Source organism: Schistocerca cancellata, chromosome 3 (genome assembly GCF_023864275.1).
Source record: "Schistocerca cancellata isolate TAMUIC-IGC-003103 chromosome 3, iqSchCanc2.1, whole genome shotgun sequence".
In the NCBI taxonomy this organism is placed as follows: Eukaryota; Metazoa; Arthropoda; class Insecta; order Orthoptera; family Acrididae; genus Schistocerca; species Schistocerca cancellata.
In genome coordinates this window covers 87,650,789-87,676,848 of record NC_064628.1, presented here as the reverse complement: position 1 = coordinate 87,676,848, position 26,060 = coordinate 87,650,789, and the positions used below count along the sequence as shown (strand labels likewise).

General features: G+C 45.0%; 1 protein-coding gene across 1 annotated transcript in view; it reads right to left on the bottom strand.

The window, feature by feature from the left end:
* Window positions 1–26,060, bottom strand: part of LOC126176130 (facilitated trehalose transporter Tret1-like) — a 107,880-nt gene that overhangs the window by 19,575 nt on the left and 62,245 nt on the right. Inside the window, exon 4 of the mRNA XM_049923268.1 lies at window positions 24,628–24,936. Within this exon, the coding sequence (XP_049779225.1) occupies window positions 24,628–24,936 (309 nt within the window). The remainder of the gene's footprint in view (window positions 1–24,627; window positions 24,937–26,060) is intronic.

Sequence of the window (26,060 nt, the reverse complement as noted above, 5' to 3'; positions counted from 1 at the left end):
GCTGTCGAACGTTAGCGCTGAGCGTGCCAAGTTCAACGTGCTGCTGAACGCTCAGGAACGATGCGACTTGTGCTTACGGTACGTGGGCCCAACGTGGTATACGCGATCGCATCGCACTCCAGCGGCAGTTGAGGGATGTTTCTAGTTCGTAAATCACACTCTCTAGTCAACGGGCGCGCGTGAAATTCCCACGTTAGCTCTATTAAAACGCACTTTTCCTCCATCGTCCACGAAAAGGAAAGTACCATGTCCAGTCAGTAAGGACACAGGCTTATGAAAGTTCCGTTACAAACACTTCGTTACGAATCTGGAATACTTCCCCGCATAAGATAAACATTATTTCATCATTCCCACATTTTAGTAAAATCGCAAGGTCAGTCTTACTTGATCACTGTTCCTAACCAGTAGCAGAATCTTTGCAACATGTGAATTACGAAGCGTAAAAGAAAAAGGAACAAAATATCTTTATACAAGTAGCGCAAGCTGTCCTTCAGATTAAGCCAATCGAACAAAGTGACCCCTCAAAAAAGGGTGAACTTGTATTTACATAACATCAAATATTATAGTATATACTTATATTAAACTAATAATAAAGTATCAGAACCTAATAAAAACGCGAATGTTAGGAAAAAAATTTGGCTGTGTCAAGACGCGAACGAACGCCTCAACAAAATGACTCATGTTAGGACAGTGACGCAACTCATTACCCTAAACCAACATCTGGTTTTGCACATCTAATTATAGTATGTTACCTCTCGCTGAAAACTTTAATCGTAGATATGATACTAACTGAAATTTAATTATAACAAATTGTACCAAGAACAATGCGTTTTGTGTGGCTCTTCAGTGTGTCGCTGCCTTCAAATAGCCTACTGTCATAATACGCAAGTTACAATAATTCTTTTGCCACGCATATGATGTTTCTCATTGTTTTATTGGAACGAATCACACAATTATCAAAGGGTTTTCCAGTGATTCTGTTGCTGTTGCTGTTGCTCAGAAACGGCATATATACGTATAGACTTGAAATGAATGCCAATATGGCGGCTCACAACTCTGTACTGAAGGGAGACGGCGTGCGTGTGACGTAGGTGGCGTTGTGCCATCTCATTGGTCAACGCTCAGACGCGCGCTCAGAATATCTGACATGCCAGATATTGCTCTGCACGTTCGGAAAAGACTCCCGACCGTGCTATTCCACGTTATGACGCCAGAAACTAGGCAAGCTCAACGCTCAACGTTCGGATGCACGGTCCGTGTGCCAACGGCTTAAGTGGTCGGTAGCGTTGGTCCTTCATGGCCTGCTCGGATAATGTTTGTATCTTATCCGGGTGACAGAAACAACGCAAAAAGAGTAACATATCAACGATAAAACATAGGCACCCACAATTTGAAGAAATCAGAAATGATTACCACAAGATTCGATTTTGGGTACTCTGTTGTTTCTGATGTACTTAAATGATCCTAGATGAAATATAAGAAATACAATACGCTTAGCTTTAGCACTACATATAGGTCACAACCTTAACAGGAAACCTCACCCCCTAGAATTTATAATACTTCACACTCCATCTGTTTTCAGTACGCATGATTGCTGCTATAGGTGCTTTAAAACCGAATAAAGTGGTTTATTCCGCCTGTTTACACTCACTAATTCATTATGGAATAATTTTTGGGGAAGACTCACAGTAGAAGGACAGTAATTTGAGAATATAGAAGCATGTAAACAGAATTATATTTGGTTTAATTCTAGACCATCTTGCAAACACCTCTTTCAAAAACTATAGAATTTGACAACTACTTCACAGTTTATATATATACAATCATTAATCTCCTTTGTCATTATTAACATACCTATTTCCCAAAAAAAAATAGTGAACCTCTTGAGAGGAAGAACATAAAATATGAACCAGACACAACCTTTACTGTATAGAAAAGGGGTCACAAACATGGGCACATGTAAATTCAACAACCTACCAGATAACACTAAATATTATGTAGATGATGTGGCGCAGTTTAAGTCTAAAATAAAGAACTGTCTATTTTGCAAGTCCTGGCAATCCATTGAAGAGTATCTTCACAGAAACTCTTAAATTTAATGTTTAGTTTACTGTTACAATCAGCAGCGAAACACAGTAATGTATACATTTCATTGTCGTTGTTGTTGCGGTCTTCAGTCCAAAGAATGGTTTGATACAGTTTTCCCGTGTAAGGCTCTTCATCTCTGTTTTAACAACTGCAACCCACATCCATTTGAACCTGCTTATTGTATACATCCCTTGGTCTCCCTCTACAATTTATACTCCCCCTCCCCCCTTTCACATTCCTGTCCGTTACGAGATTGACTATTACTTGATGCCTCAGTATGCATCATGTTGGGCTATAAATTTATTTTTCCCAAATTGATTTAGTATTTCCTGCGTCCTACTTACTCATCTGATTTTAGCATTATTCTCCGACACCATACTTCAAAAGCTTCTATTCCCTTCTTGTCTGAACTGCTTATTCTTCACATTTCACTTCCGTCCAAGTCTACACTCCAGACAACACTTCCTAGCACTTAAGTTAATATCAGATGTTAAAAAAATCCTTTTCTTTACGAAAGCTTTTCTTGCTATAGTGTTATAACCAGCCTCCATTTGATATTCTCTCTACTACAGCCATGCACTTAAATTAAACTGAATGCATATCCCAGACAGCAGTCTCAGTCTGATCCATGGAAAACCGAAAGGAGGCAGTTACAACCCCCTTCCATGGAAAGGTTACATAAAACGCTTTGTTCACTTCGGATTCAGTCCGGCAATTTAGCTTTCTGCTATTCTTGTCATACTTATACCCTGTGCTCGGCCAACGAATTCATAGGGACCAGTTTGTTCTACTTTGTAGCTCACATCAGCAATGTCTTTTCTTTCCGTGGTCCCCATCATGACTAAACTGTGTAATGTGTTGATGTGTGAATTATTGAATTTACCGGTAGATATCGGAGCAGTTTCTTTCTATTTCCGTGTAGACTTTTGGTAATTTTCCATTGAGTCATATTCAAACATGCTCCTAATATGGAGTGGTCTGGAGCAACGATCATCTCGCCTTGTTAACGTCTTTTGACTGACCAAAAATTGATTGCATAAAGTGGGAATTTTGCACTGGATTCTTTTCAAGCATGTTCAGTAACCGCCCATTTTAACTAGCATCTTTCGACTGGCGAAGCAGCCACCAGCAACTTGAGCGATTTTGCAACCGGTCCAATGCCTCCCCCCCCCCCCCCCCCCACACACACACAAACAGACACACATCGTAAAAAAAAACTGCATCTGATGCTGAACCAATGCATTCAGCACGATCGATAGTTGGATTCAGCACTTTCTTCCGTGGTTAGGAGTATTAATACATACTTCCATTGTATGAAGTGTATATTTGAAATGATTACTCTTGTTTATTTTTCTATGAACTACGAGTGCGACCCTCCCTACCAAACTAACATTGTGCGAAGTCCTCACGCCATTCACTTTACTGATCGTTTTGAGTGACCTATCTGTAACTCCTGTTTTCTATTTTCATCATTCTGATAGCTTTTCCGTTCGTGTATGATTATTCAGCGTAAATTTGTACATCTGTGTAGTGCCAGCCACCTTGTGGATTGTGAGTAGAGTTCCTCCCACTAGGAGATGGCTAATCAAATAATTTTCATCTCCTCGAATAGAACGAATACCTAAATGTGTGTCAAACTTGAGAGTGTTCAAATTTGCCAATTTTATTACATTTTGACGGGTTGGTGCCCACTCTGAATAGGCCCATACCGTTGCCTCACATTCAACTCCCTGAATAGAATGAATACCAATAGACCAGAGAGCGTTTCGATAAGATGTTATTTGTTGGAATTATCGAGCGTTTATGGAATATACTAGCCTTGGATGTTGTTTTACTCCCTAAAGTACCCACATTTCGCGTACTGATGTTATCCTTAAAGAGTATTAGTAGTAATCCTCCATGCACCTTAAGGAACCACGTTGATTTATTTTTGTTTCACGGTGTTTCACGAGCTGTGAGAATGAAGGGATTTTTCTGTTAATAAACTTCGATTTTATAAAACATGAGTCACTTTTCCTCTGAACCTCACTCATAGCTCACCGTATTCCTAATTTTCTTATGGAACCTCTAATAGAAAGACCACTTCACTTAGAGAATGTATGATGGGCGAGAAGTTCCCGTACCCCTGTAATCCTGTTTAGTGTCGAATGTTATTACTCAGGTTGGCAGCTACATTACTTCTTATCAGTCGTTAGTATCATTGTTGTACTTCATGTTTACATCTTTTCGTAGTCGCCGTCGGATTTTAATTTGTACCCATGGCAGATGTGAGCAGTCATAGTTACACTACTGAGGGGCACTTAGTGACAAGTGAGTGGGTTCACGAACGACAACATACAGACAATGAGACATACTATGCAAGCATTCCAGGAAAGATTTAATGAGGTTCCACAGCGAATACACTTCTGTATTGCAAAAGACGTGGTTTTGCCTTTGGCAGTGTTAAAGACAGACTGCGGAGTGGAAGGAAGAAGACACGAGAAGAAACATGTCCGGGGTCTCTGTTTCGATTGCACAATCTTCTATGAAGTCGACACTCAAACGCGCATCGAGGATAACAACACGAGATCACATAAAGAAATGCGTTAAACTCAGACCTTTTCGACTGATGTTCGTAAACGAGTTGTTGGATACAGACGAGAATGATCGCGTTTTAGCACGCCGTGCTCTGTTAACTCAGTTTCCAAATGCGGTGAATCCTGCCAAGGTTATGTTTTCAGATGGATGTTCTATTTATCGCAGCTCACTTGCTCGAAATATTGTCGTTTGGGCCAAAGAGAATCCTCATTACACAGTCGAGTTAGGAATGAACTCGCCTCACGTAATGATATGGGCAGCGATGACATCACATCTGCTTAGACCATACTTTTTTGAAGGGACAGGATGCATGTGCAGATACATGCAACTTGATCACTCTCCATAACGAGACGTCATGTGTGGTGAGGTCACAACAGGTGTTGCTGATGAACCATGACCTATCCACCGTCCTGGAAAGTGTTCAATTAGGAACTCGCGCACTTCACGAGTGTAGTGAGGAGACACATCGTCTTGCTGCAGCCACGTCGTTATGCTACAAAGAACTACGCAATGCTGTTGAGGATGTATTTCGCACTATAACATCGGACATGTTCAAAAATATGTCAAGAAGAACGTGGAGGCATATGCAAATGTACTTACAGCTCGATTGGGAATATACAGATATAATGGACACTTAATACTTAAGGAATTACTTGTGCTAAAATAAAACGGATGAATTAGAATTCAATACAAGGGTTATGGAGACTTCCCGCCCACCCTGTATGTTGACACATTTTTCCCTATGCCGTCGAATCGAAGTGTCAGCGTGAAGTCAGTTGCACGTATGATTAACGTAGACGCTCATAAAATAAATTACAGTTGAACTTAGCATGACATTGAACACAGTGGCACTGAAGTATGGAAATGTTGCTTCCCCCAGTTCTCAAGAGTCATCACAGTTTTCAAGGGTCCATGGTATATGCAGAAATTACAGTCCCAGAGAATAATACTAAAATACGAATAAGAGTAGGAATCACTTTTAATACGACTGATGTAATCTGCAAACCAAAGAAGATATACCAAACCATCGTTAGAGATTACTGAGCGTTCCAGGCAGCATTGTCAAAGTTGAACGATTATGCAGCTAGAATTAATACTAAATGTGGTTAATGAATTGATATTCAAGGGTCGTAACGAAAGTAATGCCTCCTATTTTTTTTTTGCGGTGACTCTGGGTGTCCGCGACAGATGGTGTAGTGCTTGAACATTCCTCTTTCCTTTGCAGGTGGTTCCATTGTTCTGTGGTAGTTGCCGCCAGCAGAGGAGTGTTCAAAATGGAGTCTGATATGGACGCGCGTATAAAACAGCGATGTGTGATTGAATTCCTCGCTAGTGAAGAAACTGCGCCAATTGAAGTCTATCGATGCTTGCTGAAGGTGTATGGAGGCTATACAAGCCGCGCGGAGTGGCCGCGCGGTTTGAGGCGTCATGTCACGGACTGCGCGGCCCCTCCCGCCGGAGGTTCGAGTCCTCCCTCGGGCATGGGTGTGTGTGTTGTTCTTAGCATAGGTTAGTTTAAGTAGTGGGTAAGTCTAGGGACCGATGACCTAAGCAGTTTGGTCCCTTAGGAATTCACACACATTTGAACATTTGAGACTATACAATAGACGTGAGCGATGTGAGGCGATGGGTACAGCACTAAAGGTGGTGAAAAGGGCGTGCATGACAAGCCACTGCCCGGTCGACCCTGCACATCTGTCATCTCTCGCAAAGAAGAGCGTCTTGATCAACTCATCCGTGCTGATCGGCGTATAACGACCAGAGAATTGTGTGCAAAGCTGAATGTCGGCTGTAATGCCTTAGAAACAATGTTGGAACATCTTGGTTATCGCAAAGTCTGTTCTAGATGGGTGCTGCGGATGCTTACAGAAGAACAAAAAACTCATCGAATGCAAATTTGTCGGGACCTGCTGGATCAATATGAAGCTGAAGGTGACAATTTTCTGAGTAGCATCATCACCAGAGATGAGACTTGGCGTCACCACCACGAGCTAGAATCCACAAGACAGTCCATGGAATGGCGACATGCGAATTCTCCATCGAAGAAGAAATTGAAGACACAGCCGTCTGCAGGCAAGGTGATGTGCACAGTCTCCTGGGATAGCCAGCGTGTGGTTCGTTTAGATGTCTTGTAGCCTGGAGAAACTGTCACTTCAGCCTGCTACAAGACGACACTGACTAAGTTGAAAGTCCGAACTTCCAGGATACGGCCAGAGAAGAAGACCAACTTCCACCTGAAAAATAATAACTCCAGGCCCCACACCACTTCTGCGACCATGCCAAATCGGGCAGGACTGTCTAATCACATCAAATGGCTCTGAGCACTATGGGACTTAAAATCTGTGGTCATCAGTCCCCTAGAACTTAGAACTACTTAAACCTAACTAACCTAAGGACATCACACACATCCATGCCCGAGGCAGGATTCGAACCTGCGACCGAAGCGGTCACGCGGACCCAGACTGAAGCGCCTTTAACCGCACGGCCACACCGGCCGGCCTGTCTTATCACATCCACCGTGCTGTTGCGATTTAGCAACTTTCAGCCGTGCGGTTAAAGGCGCTGCAGTCTGCAACCGCAAGACCGCTACGGTCGCAGGTTCGAATCCTGCCTCGGGCATGGATGTTTGTGATGTCCTTACGTTAGTTAGGTTTAAGTAGTTCTAAGTTCTAGGGGACTAATGACCTCAGCAGTTGAGTCCCATAGTGCTCAGAGCCATCTGAACCATTTTTTAGCAACTTCAGACTTCCATCTCTTTGGGCATCTGGACTACGTGGCCAGCTTTTTCAAGACTCGAATGCTGTTGTCAAAGCTGCAAGGAAGCGGTTAGCGTCAGCCGGTTCCGAGTTTTACATGCGCGACATGCAGAGTGGTTCATCGTTGGCAAAAGTGCATAACGAATGGTGGTGACTATGTGGAAAAATGACAGTCTGATGCTGAAATATTTGCTCTAATTAGCTGTGCTATTGTGATTTCTACATCTACATTTATACTCCGCAATCCACCCAACGGTGTGTGGCGGAGGGCACTTTACGTGCCACTGTCATTACCTCCCTTTCCTATTCCAGTCGCGTATGGTTCGCGGGAAGAACGACTGCCAGAAAATCTCCGTGCGTGCTCGAATCTCTCTAATTTTGCATTAGTGATCTCCTCGGGAGGTATAAGTAGGGGGAAGCAATATATTCGATACCTCATCTAGAAACGCACCCTCTCGAAACCTGGACAGCAAGCTACACCGCGATGCAGAGCGCCTCTCTTGCAGAGTCTGCCACTTGAGTTTGCTAAACATCTCCGTAACGCTATCACGCTTACCAGATAACCCAGAGACGAAACGCGCCGCTCCTCTTTGGATCTTCTCTATCTCCTCTGTCAACCCGACCTCGACGGGTCCCACACTGATGAACAATACTCAAGTATAGGTCGAACGAGTGTTTTGTAAGCCATCTCCTTTGTTGATGGACTACATTTTCTAAGGACTCTCCCGATGAATCTCAAGCTGGCACCCGCCTTACCAACAATTAATTTTATATCATCATTCCACTTCAAATCCTTCCCTACGCATACTCCCAAATATTTTACAGAAGTAACTGCTACCAGTGTTTGTTCCGCTATCATATAATCATACAATAAAGGATCCTTCTTTCTATGTATTCACAATACATTACATTTGTCTATGTTAAGAGTTAGTTGCCACTCCCTGCACCAAGTGCCTATCCGCTGCAGATTTTCCTGCATTTCGCTGCAATTTTCTAATGCTGCAACTTCTCTGTATACTACAGCATCATCTGCGAAAGGGCGCATGGAACTTCCGACACTATCTGCTAGGTGATTTATATATACTGTGAAAAGCAACGGTCCCATAATACTCCCCAGTGGTACGCCAGAGGTTACTTTAACATCTGTAGACGTCTCTCAATTGAGAAAAACATGCTGTGTTCTGTTTGCTAAAAACTCTTCAATCCAGCCACACAGCTGGTCTGATATTCCGTAGGCTCTTACTTTGTTTATCAGGCGAGAGTGCGGAACTGTATATAACCCCTTCCGGAAGTCAAGGAAAATGGCATCTACTGGGAACCTGTATCTAATATTTTCTGGGTCTCGTGAACAAATAAAACGAGTTGGGTCTCACACGATCGCTGTTTCCGGAATCCATGTTGATTCCTACAGAGTAGATTCTGGGTTTCCAGAAATGATATGATACGCGAGCAAAAAACATGTTCTAAAATTCTACAACAGATCGGTGTCAGAGATATAGGCTTATAGTTTTGCGCATCTGCTCGACGATCCTTCTTGAAAACTGGAACTACCTGTGCTCTTTTCCAATCATTTGGAACCTTCCGTTCCTCTAGACTTGCGGTACACGGCTGTAGGAAGGGGGGCAAGTTCTTTCGCGTACTTTGTGTAGAATCGAATTGGTACCCCGATCTTTTGGATATCTTTTGGATGTCTCGTAGCCTGGAGAAACTGTCAATTCAGCACGCTACAGGACGACACTAACTTGAAAGTCCGACTTCCCAGGATAAGGCCAGAGAAGAAGACCAACTTTCACCTGCAACATAATAACGCTAGGTCCCACACTAGTTTTGCGACCACGAACTTATTCCAAATTTCGGCAGGACTGTCTTACGACATCCACCGTACTATTCCGATTTAGCGCCTTCAGACTTCCACCTCTTTGGGCATCTGCATTACGTGGCGAACATTTTCAAGACTCGGATGCTGTTGTCAGAGCTGTAAGGAGGCGGTAGCCGTCAGCCTTTCCCGAGTTTTACAAGCGCGACATGCAGACTCTGGTTCATCGTTGGCACAAGTGCACAACGAATGTAGTTGAATATGTGGAAAAATGACAGTCTTAAGCTGATATATTTGCTCTGTTTAGCTGTGCTACTGTGATTTATGTATCTCCTGTAGTTTCCTTGAATAAAAATAGGAGGCATTACTTTCGGAACGACCCTAGTACATCACTGCAGTAATGTACGTTAAAGTTCAAGTGAAAGAAGGATGCTATGGTTCAGCAGTTATGATAATGAAACCACAAAATTTTCCCAAACATTTTGCAATAAGTTTACGTGAGATGGTAAGATGGTCGGTGCTGCCAAAGCAGAGCTACTAAACACAGCCATCCGAAATAACTTCACAAAAGACGACGAAGTAAATATTCCAGAATTCGAATCGAGAACAGCTGCCAACATGAGTAACGTAGAAGTAAATATCCTAACAGTAGTGAAGCAACTTAAATCACTTAATAAAAACAAGTCTTCTGGTCCGGACTGTTTACAAATTAGGTTCCTTTCGGAGTATGCTGATGCATTAGCTCCATACTTAACAATCATATACAACCGTTCGCTCGACGAAAGATCCGTACCCAAAGACTGGAAAATTGCACAGGTTCACACCAATATTCAAGAAAAGTAGTAGGAGTAATCCACTAAATTACAGGCCCATATCTTTAACGTCGATATGCAGCAGGAATTTAGAACATATGTTGTGTTCGAACATTATGAATAACCTCGAAGAAAACGGTGTATCGACAAACAGTCAACATGGGTTTAGAAAACATCGTTCCTGTGAAACACAACTAGCTCTTTATTCACATGAAGTGTTGAATGCTATTGACAAGGGATTTCAGATCGATTCCGTATTTCTGGATTTCCAGAAGGCTTTTGACACTGTACCACACAAGCGGCTCGTAGTGAAATTGCGTGCTTATGGAATATCGTCTCAGTTATGTGACTGGATCTGTGATTTCCTGTCAGAGAGGTCACAGTTCGTTGTAATTGACGGAAAGTCATCGACTAAAACAGAAGTGATTTCTGGCGTTCCCCAAGGTAGTGGTATAGGCCCTATGCTGTTCCTTATCTGTATAAACGATTTGGGAGACAATCTGAGCAACCGTCTTGGGTTGTTTGCAGATGACGCTGTCGTTTATCGACTAATAAAGTTATCAGAAGATCAAAACAAACTGCAAAACGATTTAGAAGAAATATCTGAATGGTGCGAAAAGTGGCAGTTGACCTTAAATAACGAAAAGTGTGTGGTCATTCACGTGAGTGCTAAAAGGAACGCGTTAAACTTCGGTTACACGATAAATCAGTCTAATCTAAAAGCCGTAAATTCAACTAAATACATAGGTATTACAATTACGAACAATTTAAATTGGAAGGAACACACAGAAAATGTTGTGGGGAAGGCTAACCAAAGACTGCGTTTTAGCTGCAGGACACTCAGAAAATGTAACAGACCTACACTACGTTTGTCCGTCCTCTTTTAGAATACTGCTGCGCGGTGTGGGATCCTTAACCAGATAGGACTGACGGAGTACATCGAAAAAGTTCGAAGAAAGGCAGCACGTTTTGTATTATCGCGAAATATGGGACAGAGTGTCACAGAAATGATGCAGGATTTGGGATGGACATCATTAAAAGAAAGGCGTTTTTCGTTGCGACGGAATCTTCTCACGAAATTCCAATCACCAACTTTCTCCGCCGAATGCGAAAATATTTTTTTGATACAGACTTACATAGGGAGGAACGATCACCAAGATAAAATAAGGGAAATCAGAGCTCGCACGGAAAGATATAGGTGTTGATTCTTCCCGCGCGCTACACGAGACTGGAATAATAGAGAATTGTGAAGATGGTTCGATGAACCCTCTGCCAGGCACTTAAATATGATTTGCAGAGTATCGTGTAGATGTAGATGTTGATGAACACTATGGTTCGACAGATCTAGGTGATACAACGCAGCTTGCTTTTTATTCGCTCGAAGTAATGGCCGCTGTCGACAGGGGATCTCAAGCTGATTCCGTATTTCTAGATTTCCGGAAAGCTTTTGACGCCGTTCCTCACAAGCGACTTCTAATCAAGCTGCAGGCCTATGGGGTATCGTCTCAGTTGTGAGACTGGATTCGTGATTTCCTGTCAGGAAGGTCGCAGTAATAGACGGCAAATCATCGAGTAAAACTGAAATGATATCAGGTGTTCCCCAGGGAAGCGTCCCGGGACCTTTGCTGTTCCTGATCTACACTCCTGGAAATGGAAAAAAGAACACATTGACACCGGTGTGTCAGACCCACCATACTTGCTCCGGACACTGCGAGAGGGCTGTACAAGCAATGATCACACGCACGGCACAGCGGACACACCAGGAACCGCGGTGTTGGCCGTCGAATGGCGCTAGCTGCGCAGCATTTGTGCACCGCCGCCGTCAGTGTCAGCCAGTTTGCCGTGGCATACGGAGCTCCATCGCAGTCTTTAACACTGGTAGCATGCCGCGACAGCGTGGACGTGAACCGTATGTGCAGTTGACGGACTTTGAGCGAGGGCGTATAGTGGGCATGCGGGAGGCCGGGTGGACGTACCGCCGAATTGCTCAACACGTGGGGCGTGAGGTCTCCACAGTACATCGATGTTGTCGCCAGTGGTCGGCGGAAGGTGCACGTGCCCGTCGACCTGGGACCGGACCGCAGCGACGCACGGATGCACGCCAAGACCGTAGGATCCTACGCAGTGCCGTAGGGGACCGCACCGCCACTTCCCAGCAAATTAGGGACACTGTTGCTCCTGGGGTATCGGCGAGGACCATTCGCAACCGTCTCCATGAAGCTGGGCTACGGTCCCGCACACCGTTAGGCCGGCTTCCGCTCACGCCCCAACATCGTGCAGCCCGCCTCCAGTGGTGTCGCGACAGGCGTGAATGGAGGGACGAATGGAGACGTGTCGTCTTCAGCGATGAGAGTCGCTTCTGCCTTGGTGCCAATGATGGTCGTATGCGTGTTTGGCGCCGTGCAGGTGAGCGCCACAATCAGGACTGCATACGACCGAGGCACACAGGGCCAACGCCCGGCATCATGGTGTGGGGAGCGATCTCCTACACTGGCCGTACACCACTGGTGATCGTCGAGGGGACACTGAATAGTGCACGGTACATCCAAACCGTCATCGAACCCATCGTTCTACCATTCCTAGACCGGCAAGGAAACTTGCTGTTCCAACAGGACAATGCACGTCCGCATGTATCCCGTGCCACCCAACGTGCTCTAGAAGGTGTAAGTCAACTACCCTGGCCAGCAAGATCTCCGGATCTGTCCCCCATTGAGCATGTTTGAGACTGGATGAAGCGTCGTCTCACGCGGTCTGCACGTCCAGCACGAACGCTGGTCCAACTGAGGCGCCAGGTGGAAATGGCATGGCAAGCCGTTCCACAGGACTACATCCAGCATCTCTACGATCGTCTCCATGGGAGAATAGCAGCCTGCATTGCTGCGAAAGGTGGATATACACTGTACTAGTGCCGACATTGTGCATGCTCTGTTGCCTGTGTCTATGTTCCTGTGGTTCTGTCAGTGTGATCATGTGATGTATCTGACCCCAGGAATGTGTCAATAAAGTTTCCCCTTCCTGGGACAATGAATTCACGGTGTTCTTATTTCAATTTCCAGGAGTGTATGTGCATTAATTATTTTCATCTCTATAGTACTGTGTACACGTAATTAAAGTTCATTGTATATGTAATATGATGTATATTCTCTGTTGTTGCAGATGACTTCCTGGCAGACGAAGAAGGGGGACAGGAAGGGGTATGTGCTGAAGATACACTGGAGCCATCGGAGATCTCATGCGAGTGTATATTCTAAAGAAATATATTTTTGTTTCCTGTAGTGTGTGTGTGTGTGTGTGTTTCAAAATATGGTCAAATTGCTCTGAGCAGTATGGGACATAACTTCTGAGGTCATCAGTCCCTAGAGCTTAGAATTACTTAAACCTAACTAATCTAAGGACATCACACACATCCATGCCCGAGGCAGGATTCGAACTTGCGACTGTAGCGGTCACGCGGTTCCAGACTGAAGCGCCTAGAACCGCTCAGCCATCCCGGCTGGCTGTGTATGTTTATTTATTATTAGATCATTATATTGTAGGCGATATAGGGGAGATAAATCAATTGGACCTCCCCAGTTCAGGCGAGGGCATAATGCTACAGTGGGTGGAGAAGATGGAGGCAGACATTTGTCGTCGTGAGGAGATGAGGAAGATGCCAAGGGGCCAGACTGAAAAGGTAATACATGCTCACTCTGTTTAGAAATAATCAATCAGTACTCTTTCTTTCCTTGCAGCTTCAGCGGCAGCAAGCGATGTTTAGAACTTTGTACTTAAATTTTTCTCGTTAATCTACAGAGGAAAATTCACACAATACTGTGTGGCGCGGGTACAGGGAGGGGGGGTGGGGGGTGGCGAAACTTATATTGTCAAAACGAGGCCCTGGGCGGCACGCTTCGCTGGAAAGGGCGCCGCTAGTCGCCGGTCAGGAAGCTGAATATCAACCGTGACATAAAAGTCTCATCTTCCATGTCCTCTAGACACTTCCATCATGATGCTGATGAACCATGACCTATCCACCGTCCTGGAAAGTGTTCAATTAGGAACTCGCGCACTTCACGAGTGTAGTGAGGAGACACATCGTCTTGCTGCAGCCACGTCGTTATGCTACAAAGAACTACGCAATGCTGTTGAGGATGTATTTCGCACTATAACATCGGACATGTTCAAAAATATGTCAAGAAGAACGTGGAGGCATATGCAAATGTACTTACAGCTCGATTGGGAATATACAGATATAATGGACACTTAATACTTAAGGAATTACTTGTGCTAAAATAAAACGGATGAATTAGAATTCAATACAAGGGTTATGGAGACTTCCCGCCCACCCTGTATGTTGACACATTTTTCCCTATGCCGTCGAATCGAAGTGTCAGCGTGAAGTCAGTTGCACGTATGATTAACGTAGACGCTCATAAAATAAATTACAGTTGAACTTAGCATGACATTGAACACAGTGGCACTGAAGTATGGAAATGTTGCTTCCCCCAGTTCTCAAGAGTCATCACAGTTTTCAAGGGTCCATGGTATATGCAGAAATTACAGTCCCAGAGAATAATACTAAAATACGAATAAGAGTAGGAATCACTTTTAATACGACTGATGTAATCTGCAAACCAAAGAAGATATACCAAACCATCGTTAGAGATTACTGAGCGTTCCAGGCAGCATTGTCAAAGTTGAACGATTATGCAGCTAGAATTAATACTAAATGTGGTTAATGAATTGATATTCAAGGGTCGTAACGAAAGTAATGCCTCCTATTTTTTTTTTTGCGGTGACTCTGGGTGTCCGCGACAGATGGTGTAGTGCTTGAACATTCCTCTTTCCTTTGCAGGTGGTTCCATTGTTCTGTGGTAGTTGCCGCCAGCAGAGGAGTGTTCAAAATGGAGTCTGATATGGACGCGCGTATAAAACAGCGATGTGTGATTGAATTCCTCGCTAGTGAAGAAACTGCGCCAATTGAAGTCTATCGATGCTTGCTGAAGGTGTATGGAGGCTATACAAGCCGCGCGGAGTGGCCGCGCGGTTTGAGGCGTCATGTCACGGACTGCGCGGCCCCTCCCGCCGGAGGTTCGAGTCCTCCCTCGGGCATGGGTGTGTGTGTTGTTCTTAGCATAGGTTAGTTTAAGTAGTGGGTAAGTCTAGGGACCGATGACCTAAGCAGTTTGGTCCCTTAGGAATTCACACACATTTGAACATTTGAGACTATACAATAGACGTGAGCGATGTGAGGCGATGGGTACAGCACTAAAGGTGGTGAAAAGGGCGTGCATGACAAGCCACTGCCCGGTCGACCCTGCACATCTGTCATCTCTCGCAAAGAAGAGCGTCTTGATCAACTCATCCGTGCTGATCGGCGTATAACGACCAGAGAATTGTGTGCAAAGCTGAATGTCGGCTGTAATGCCTTAGAAACAATGTTGGAACATCTTGGTTATCGCAAAGTCTGTTCTAGATGGGTGCTGCGGATGCTTACAGAAGAACAAAAAACTCATCGAATGCAAATTTGTCGGGACCTGCTGGATCAATATGAAGCTGAAGGTGACAATTTTCTGAGTAGCATCATCACCAGAGATGAGACTTGGCGTCACCACCACGAGCTAGAATCCACAAGACAGTCCATGGAATGGCGACATGCGAATTCTCCATCGAAGAAGAAATTGAAGACACAGCCGTCTGCAGGCAAGGTGATGTGCACAGTCTCCTGGGATAGCCAGCGTGTGGTTCGTTTAGATGTCTTGTAGCCTGGAGAAACTGTCACTTCAGCCTGCTACAAGACGACACTGACTAAGTTGAAAGTCCGAACTTCCAGGATACGGCCAGAGAAGAAGACCAACTTCCACCTGAAAAATAATAACTCCAGGCCCCACACCACTTCTGCGACCATGCCAAATCGGGCAGGACTGTCTAATCACATCAAATGGCTCTGAGCACTATGGGACTTAAAATCTGTGGTCATCAGTCCCCTAGAACTTAGAACTACTTAAACCTAACTAACCTAAGGACATCACACACATCCATGCCCGAGGCAGGATTCGAACCTGCGACCGGAGCGGTCACGCGGACCCAGACTGAAGCGCCTTTAACCGCACGGCCACACCGGCCGGCCTGTCTTATCACATCCACCGTGCTGTTGCGATTTAGCAACTTTCAGCCGTGCGGTTAAAGGCGCTGCAGTCTGCAACCGCAAGACCGCTACGGTCGCAGGTTCGAATCCTGCCTCGGGCATGGATGTTTGTGATGTCCTTACGTTAGTTAGGTTTAAGTAGTTCTAAGTTCTAGGGGACTAATGACCTCAGCAGTTGAGTCCCATAGTGCTCAGAGCCATCTGAACCATTTTTTAGCAACTTCAGACTTCCATCTCTTTGGGCATCTGGACTACGTGGCCAGCTTTTTCAAGACTCGAATGCTGTTGTCAAAGCTGCAAGGAAGCGGTTAGCGTCAGCCGGTTCCGAGTTTTACATGCGCGACATGCAGAGTGGTTCATCGTTGGCAAAAGTGCATAACGAATGGTGGTGACTATGTGGAAAAATGACAGTCTGAAGCTGAAATATTTGCTCTAATTAGCTGTGCTATTGTGATTTCTACATCTACATTTATACTCCGCAATCCACCCAACGGTGTGTGGCGGAGGGCACTTTACGTGCCACTGTCATTACCTCCCTTTCCTATTCCAGTCGCGTATGGTTCGCGGGAAGAACGACTGCCAGAAAATCTCCGTGCGTGCTCGAATCTCTCTAATTTTGCATTAGTGATCTCCTCGGGAGGTATAAGTAGGGGGAAGCAATATATTCGATACCTCATCTAGAAACGCACCCTCTCGAAACCTGGACAGCAAGCTACACCGCGATGCAGAGCGCCTCTCTTGCAGAGTCTGCCACTTGAGTTTGCTAAACATCTCCGTAACGCTATCACGCTTACCAGATAACCCAGAGACGAAACGCGCCGCTCCTCTTTGGATCTTCTCTATCTCCTCTGTCAACCCGACCTCGACGGGTCCCACACTGATGAACAATACTCAAGTATAGGTCGAACGAGTGTTTTGTAAGCCATCTCCTTTGTTGATGGACTACATTTTCTAAGGACTCTCCCGATGAATCTCAAGCTGGCACCCGCCTTACCAACAATTAATTTTATATCATCATTCCACTTCAAATCCTTCCCTACGCATACTCCCAAATATTTTACAGAAGTAACTGCTACCAGTGTTTGTTCCGCTATCATATAATCATACAATAAAGGATCCTTCTTTCTATGTATTCACAATACATTACATTTGTCTATGTTAAGAGTTAGTTGCCACTCCCTGCACCAAGTGCCTATCCGCTGCAGATTTTCCTGCATTTCGCTGCAATTTTCTAATGCTGCAACTTCTCTGTATACTACAGCATCATCTGCGAAAGGGCGCATGGAACTTCCGACACTATCTGCTAGGTGATTTATATATACTGTGAAAAGCAACGGTCCCATAATACTCCCCAGTGGTACGCCAGAGGTTACTTTAACATCTGTAGACGTCTCTCAATTGAGAAAAACATGCTGTGTTCTGTTTGCTAAAAACTCTTCAATCCAGCCACACAGCTGGTCTGATATTCCGTAGGCTCTTACTTTGTTTATCAGGCGAGAGTGCGGAACTGTATATAACCCCTTCCGGAAGTCAAGGAAAATGGCATCTACTGGGAACCTGTATCTAATATTTTCTGGGTCTCGTGAACAAATAAAACGAGTTGGGTCTCACACGATCGCTGTTTCCGGAATCCATGTTGATTCCTACAGAGTAGATTCTGGGTTTCCAGAAATGATATGATACGCGAGCAAAAAACATGTTCTAAAATTCTACAACAGATCGGTGTCAGAGATATAGGCTTATAGTTTTGCGCATCTGCTCGACGATCCTTCTTGAAAACTGGAACTACCTGTGCTCTTTTCCAATCATTTGGAACCTTCCGTTCCTCTAGACTTGCGGTACACGGCTGTAGGAAGGGGGGCAAGTTCTTTCGCGTACTTTGTGTAGAATCGAATTGGTACCCCGATCTTTTGGATATCTTTTGGATGTCTCGTAGCCTGGAGAAACTGTCAATTCAGCACGCTACAGGACGACACTAACTTGAAAGTCCGACTTCCCAGGGTAAGGCCAGAGAAGAAGACCAACTTTCACCTGCAACATAATAACGCTAGGTCCCACACTAGTTTTGCGACCACGAACTTATTCCAAATTTCGGCAGGACTGTCTTACGACATCCACCGTACTATTCCGATTTAGCGCCTTCAGACTTCCACCTCTTTGGGCATCTGCATTACGTGGCGAACATTTTCAAGACTCGGATGCTGTTGTCAGAGCTGTAAGGAGGCGGTAGCCGTCAGCCTTTCCCGAGTTTTACAAGCGCGACATGCAGACTCTGGTTCATCGTTGGCACAAGTGCACAACGAATGTAGTTGAATATGTGGAAAAATGACAGTCTTAAGCTGATATATTTGCTCTGTTTAGCTGTGCTACTGTGATTTATGTATCTCCTGTAGTTTCCTTGAATAAAAATAGGAGGCATTACTTTCGGAACGACCCTAGTACATCACTGCAGTAATGTACGTTAAAGTTCAAGTGAAAGAAGGATGCTATGGTTCAGCAGTTATGATAATGAAACCACAAAATTTTCCCAAACATTTTGCAATAAGTTTACGTGAGATGGTAAGATGGTCGGTGCTGCCAAAGCAGAGCTACTAAACACAGCCATCCGAAATAACTTCACAAAAGACGACGAAGTAAATATTCCAGAATTCGAATCGAGAACAGCTGCCAACATGAGTAACGTAGAAGTAAATATCCTAACAGTAGTGAAGCAACTTAAATCACTTAATAAAAACAAGTCTTCTGGTCCGGACTGTTTACAAATTAGGTTCCTTTCGGAGTATGCTGATGCATTAGCTCCATACTTAACAATCATATACAACCGTTCGCTCGACGAAAGATCCGTACCCAAAGACTGGAAAATTGCACAGGTTCACACCAATATTCAAGAAAAGTAGTAGGAGTAATCCACTAAATTACAGGCCCATATCTTTAACGTCGATATGCAGCAGGAATTTAGAACATATGTTGTGTTCGAACATTATGAATAACCTCGAAGAAAACGGTGTATCGACAAACAGTCAACATGGGTTTAGAAAACATCGTTCCTGTGAAACACAACTAGCTCTTTATTCACATGAAGTGTTGAATGCTATTGACAAGGGATTTCAGATCGATTCCGTATTTCTGGATTTCCAGAAGGCTTTTGACACTGTACCACACAAGCGGCTCGTAGTGAAATTGCGTGCTTATGGAATATCGTCTCAGTTATGTGACTGGATCTGTGATTTCCTGTCAGAGAGGTCACAGTTCGTTGTAATTGACGGAAAGTCATCGACTAAAACAGAAGTGATTTCTGGCGTTCCCCAAGGTAGTGGTATAGGCCCTATGCTGTTCCTTATCTGTATAAACGATTTGGGAGACAATCTGAGCAACCGTCTTGGGTTGTTTGCAGATGACGCTGTCGTTTATCGACTAATAAAGTTATCAGAAGATCAAAACAAACTGCAAAACGATTTAGAAGAAATATCTGAATGGTGCGAAAAGTGGCAGTTGACCTTAAATAACGAAAAGTGTGTGGTCATTCACGTGAGTGCTAAAAGGAACGCGTTAAACTTCGGTTACACGATAAATCAGTCTAATCTAAAAGCCGTAAATTCAACTAAATACATAGGTATTACAATTACGAACAATTTAAATTGGAAGGAACACACAGAAAATGTTGTGGGGAAGGCTAACCAAAGACTGCGTTTTAGCTGCAGGACACTCAGAAAATGTAACAGACCTACACTACGTTTGTCCGTCCTCTTTTAGAATACTGCTGCGCGGTGTGGGATCCTTAACCAGATAGGACTGACGGAGTACATCGAAAAAGTTCGAAGAAAGGCAGCACGTTTTGTATTATCGCGAAATATGGGACAGAGTGTCACAGAAATGATGCAGGATTTGGGATGGACATCATTAAAAGAAAGGCGTTTTTCGTTGCGACGGAATCTTCTCACGAAATTCCAATCACCAACTTTCTCCGCCGAATGCGAAAATATTTTTTTGATACAGACTTACATAGGGAGGAACGATCACCAAGATAAAATAAGGGAAATCAGAGCTCGCACGGAAAGATATAGGTGTTGATTCTTCCCGCGCGCTACACGAGACTGGAATAATAGAGAATTGTGAAGATGGTTCGATGAACCCTCTGCCAGGCACTTAAATATGATTTGCAGAGTATCGTGTAGATGTAGATGTTGATGAACACTATGGTTCGACAGATCTAGGTGATACAACGCAGCTTGCTTTTTATTCGCTCGAAGTAATGGCCGCTGTCGACAGGGGATCTCAAGCTGATTCCGTATTTCTAGATTTCCGGAAAGCTTTTGACGCCGTTCCTCACAAGCGACTTCTAATCAAGCTGCAGGCCTATGGGGTATCGTCTCAGTTGTGAGACTGGATTCGTGATTTCCTGTCAGGAAGGTCGCAGTAATAGACGGCAAATCATCGAGTAAAACTGAAATGATATCAGGTGTTCCCCAGGGAAGCGTCCCGGGACCTTTGCTGTTCCTGATCTACACTCCTGGAAATGGAAAAAAGAACACATTGACACCGGTGTGTCAGACCCACCATACTTGCTCCGGACACTGCGAGAGGGCTGTACAAGCAATGATCACACGCACGGCACAGCGGACACACCAGGAACCGCGGTGTTGGCCGTCGAATGGCGCTAGCTGCGCAGCATTTGTGCACCGCCGCCGTCAGTGTCAGCCAGTTTGCCGTGGCATACGGAGCTCCATCGCAGTCTTTAACACTGGTAGCATGCCGCGACAGCGTGGACGTGAACCGTATGTGCAGTTGACGGACTTTGAGCGAGGGCGTATAGTGGGCATGCGGGAGGCCGGGTGGACGTACCGCCGAATTGCTCAACACGTGGGGCGTGAGGTCTCCACAGTACATCGATGTTGTCGCCAGTGGTCGGCGGAAGGTGCACGTGCCCGTCGACCTGGGACCGGACCGCAGCGACGCACGGATGCACGCCAAGACCGTAGGATCCTACGCAGTGCCGTAGGGGACCGCACCGCCACTTCCCAGCAAATTAGGGACACTGTTGCTCCTGGGGTATCGGCGAGGACCATTCGCAACCGTCTCCATGAAGCTGGGCTACGGTCCCGCACACCGTTAGGCCGGCTTCCGCTCACGCCCCAACATCGTGCAGCCCGCCTCCAGTGGTGTCGCGACAGGCGTGAATGGAGGGACGAATGGAGACGTGTCGTCTTCAGCGATGAGAGTCGCTTCTGCCTTGGTGCCAATGATGGTCGTATGCGTGTTTGGCGCCGTGCAGGTGAGCGCCACAATCAGGACTGCATACGACCGAGGCACACAGGGCCAACGCCCGGCATCATGGTGTGGGGAGCGATCTCCTACACTGGCCGTACACCACTGGTGATCGTCGAGGGGACACTGAATAGTGCACGGTACATCCAAACCGTCATCGAACCCATCGTTCTACCATTCCTAGACCGGCAAGGAAACTTGCTGTTCCAACAGGACAATGCACGTCCGCATGTATCCCGTGCCACCCAACGTGCTCTAGAAGGTGTAAGTCAACTACCCTGGCCAGCAAGATCTCCGGATCTGTCCCCCATTGAGCATGTTTGAGACTGGATGAAGCGTCGTCTCACGCGGTCTGCACGTCCAGCACGAACGCTGGTCCAACTGAGGCGCCAGGTGGAAATGGCATGGCAAGCCGTTCCACAGGACTACATCCAGCATCTCTACGATCGTCTCCATGGGAGAATAGCAGCCTGCATTGCTGCGAAAGGTGGATATACACTGTACTAGTGCCGACATTGTGCATGCTCTTTTGCCTGTGTCTATGTGCCTGTGGTTCTGTCAGTGTGATCATGTGATGTATCTGACCCCAGGAATGTGTCAATAAAGTTTCCCCTTCCTGGGACAATGAATTCACGGTGTTCTTATTTCAATTTCCAGGAGTGTATATAAATGACAGGGCGATGTACTTGAGGACAATATTATGGAAATGGAAGAGGATGTAGATGAAGATGAAATGGGAGGTACGATACTGCGTGAAGAGTTTGACAGAGCACTGAAAGACCTGAGTCGAAACAAGGCCGCCGGAGTAGACAACATTCCAGTAGAACTACTGACGGCCTTGGGAGAGCCAGTCCTGACAAAACTCTACCATCTGGTGAGCAAGATGTATGAAACAGGCGAAATACCATCAGACTTCAAGAAGAATATAATCATTCCAATCCCAAAGAAAGCAGGTGTTGACAGATGTGAAAATTACCGAACAATCAGTTTAATAAGCCACAGCTGCAAAATACTAACACGAATTCTTTACAGACGAATGGAAAAACTAGTAGAAGCTGACCTCGGGGAAGATCAGTTTGGATTCCGTAGAAATACTGGAACACGTGAGGCAATACTGACCTTACGACTTATCTTAGAAGAAAGATTAAGGAAAGGCAAACCTACGTTTCTAGCATTTGTAAACTTAGAGAAATCTTTTGACAATGTTGACTGGAATACTCTCTTTCAAATTCTAAAGGTGGCAGGGGTAAAATACAGGGAGCGAAAGGCTATTTACAATTTGTACAGAAACCAGATGGCAGTTATAAGAGTCGAGGGGCATGAGAGGGAAGCAGCGGTTGGGAAGGGAGCGAGACAGGGTTGTAGCCTCTCCCCAATGTTATTCAATCTGTATATTGAGCAAGCAGTAAAGGAAACAAAAGAAAAATTTGGAGTAGGTATTAAAATCCATGGAGAAGAAATAAAAACTTTGAGGTTCGCCGATGACATTGTAATTCTGTCAGAGACAGCAAAGGACTTGGAAGAGCAGTTGAACGGAATGGATGGTGTCTTGAAGGGAGGATATAAGATGAACATCAACAAAAGCAAAACGAGGATAATGGAATGTAGTCGAATTAAGTCAGGTGATGCTGAGGGTATTAGATTAGGAAATGAGACACTTAAAGTAGTAAAGGAGTTTTGCTATTTGGGGAGCAAAATAACTGATGATGGTCGAAGTAGAGAGGATATAAAATGTAGACTGGCAATGGCAAGGAAAGCGTTTCTGAAGAAGAGAAATTTGTTAACGTCGAGTATAGATTTAAGTGTCAGGAAGTCATTTCTGAAAGTATTTGTATGGAGTGTAGCCATGTATGGAAGTGAAACATGGACGGTAAATAGTTTGGACAAGAAGAGAATAGAAGCTTTTGAAATGTGGTGCTACAGAAGAATGCTGAAGATTAGATGGGTAGATCACATAACTAATGAGGAAGTATTGAATAGGATTGGTGAGAAGAGAAGTTTGTGGCACAACTTGACCAGAAGAAGGGATCGGTTGGTAGGACATGTTCTGAGGCATCAAGGGATCACCAATTTAGTATTGGAAGGCAGCGTGGAGGGTAAAAATCGTAGGGGGAGACCAAGAGATGAATACACTAAGCAGATTCAGAAGGATGTAGGTTGCAGTAGGTACTGGGAGATGAAGAAGCTTGCACAGGATAGAGTAGCATGGAGAGCTGCATCAAACCAGTCTCAGGACTGAAGACAACAACAACAACAATATAAATGACCTGGGTGACAATCTGGGCAGTTCTCTTAGGTTGTTCGCAGATGATGCTGTAATTTACCGTCTAGTACGGTCATCCGAAGACCAGTATCAGTTGCAAAGCGATTTAGAAAAGATTGCTGTATGGTGTGGCAGTTGACGCTAAATAACGAAAAGTGTGAGGTGATCCACATGAGTTCCAAAAGAAATCCGTTGGAATTCGATTACTCGATAAATAGTACAATTCTCAAGGGTGTCAATTCAACTAAGTACCTGGGTGTTAAAATTACGATCTACTTCAGTTGGAAAGAAAACATAGATAATATTGTGGGGAAGGCGAGCCAAAGGTTGCGTTCCGCTGGCAGGACACTTAGAAGATGCAACTAGTCCACTAAAGAGACAGCTTACACTACACTCGTTCGTCCTCTGTTAGAATATTGCTGCGCAGTGTGGGATCCTTACCAGGTGGGATTGACGGAGGACATCGAAAGGGTGCAAAAAAGGGCAGTTAGTTTTGTATTATCACGTAATAGGGGAGAGAGTGTGGCAGATATGATGCGCGAGTTGGGATGGAAGTCATTAAAGCAAAGACGTTTTTCGTCGCGGCGAGATCTATATTACGAAATTTCAGTCACCAACTTTCTCTTCCGAAAGCGAAAATATTTTGTTGAGCCCAACCTACATAGGTAGGAATGATCATCAAAATAAAATAAGAGAAATCAGAGCTCGAACAGAAAGGTTCAGGTGTTCGTTTTTCCCGCGCGCTGTTCGGGAGTGGAATGGTAGAGAGATAGTATGATTGTGGTTCGATGAACCCTCTGCCAAGCACTTAAATGTGAATTGCAGAGTAATCATGTAGATGTAGATGTAGATGAAGATGTGACTGCAGTATACGGGAAGTGCTTCACAGGAAAGGCGGGAGGAAACGTGGCAGCGGGCTGTACCTGCGAGATGCACATGCCGATGGCGGACGCGATGAGCATGATCCTGCGGCCGAGGCGGTCGGCGAGCAGCGGCGTGGTGCACGACGCGGCCAGCATGACGAAGCCGACGATGATGAGCGACACGCTGCTGTCGATGCTGCTGCCCGTCATCTTGAAGATGGCCTCGCCGAAGAAGAGCATCGCGTTGATGCCGGACAGCTGCTGGAACGTCATCAGGCCCAGCGTCAGGTAGAGGGCGCGCACGTTGCCCCGCGTCGACACCAGGTCTCGGAAGGACGCCTCGTTCTTCTTCGCATCTTCCACTGCCTCCTGGACACGCGAAACCAAACAGGATAACACTAGAGGCGTCACGCGGCCAACGGTCTCTCGCAAGTACCTTTGATACGACCGCGCCTCAGGCACTTGGTTCTTTATTTCATCCGTCATAAATAACCTCTTTCGTAAGCCTGCAACTGTGTCAACATTATTTATTTCAAGTTTTTATTTTACGCTCAATCTAACATAATGCAACGCGTTTCGAACATGTTCTGTTCATCTTCAGGCGTTTATACATACATACTTGTTGTTGTTGTTGTGGTCTTCAGTCCTGAGACTGGTTTGATGCAGCTCTCCATGCTACTCTATCCTGTGCAAACTTCTTCATCACCCAGTACCTACTGCAGCCTACATCCTTCTGAATCTGCTGAGTGTGTTCATCTCTTGGTCCCCCTCTACGATTTTTACCCTCCACGCTGTCCTCCAGTACCAAATTGGTGATCCCTGTATGCCTCAGAACATGTCCTACCAACCGGTCCCTTCTTCTAGTCAAGTTCTGCCACAAACTCCTCTTCTCGCCAATTCTATTCAATACCTCCTCATTAGTTATGTGATCTACCGATCTAATCTTCAGCATTCTACTGTAGCACCACATTTCGAAAGCTTCTATTCCCTTCTTGTCTAAACTATTTATCGTCCATGTTTCACTTCCATACATGGCTACACTCCATACAAATACTTTCAGAAACTTTCAGAAACGACTTCCTGACACTTAAATCTATACTCTTCTTTAGAAACGCTTTCCTTGCCATTGCCAGTCTACATTTTATATCCTCTCTACTTCGACCATCATCAGTTATTTTGCTCCCCGAATAGCAAAACTCCTTTACTACTTTAAGTGTCTCATTTCCTAATCTAATTCCCTCAGCATCACCCGACTTAATTCGACTACATTCCATTATCCTCGTTTTGCTTTTCTTGATGTTCATCTTATATCCTCCTTTCAAGACACTATCCATCCCGTTCAACTGCTCTTCCAAGTCCTTTGCCGTCTCTGGCAGAATTACGATGTCATCGGCGAACCTCAAAGTTTTCATTTCTTCTCCATGGATTTTGATACCTACTCCGAATTTTTCCTTTGTTTCCTTCACTGCTTGCTCAATATACAGATTGAATAG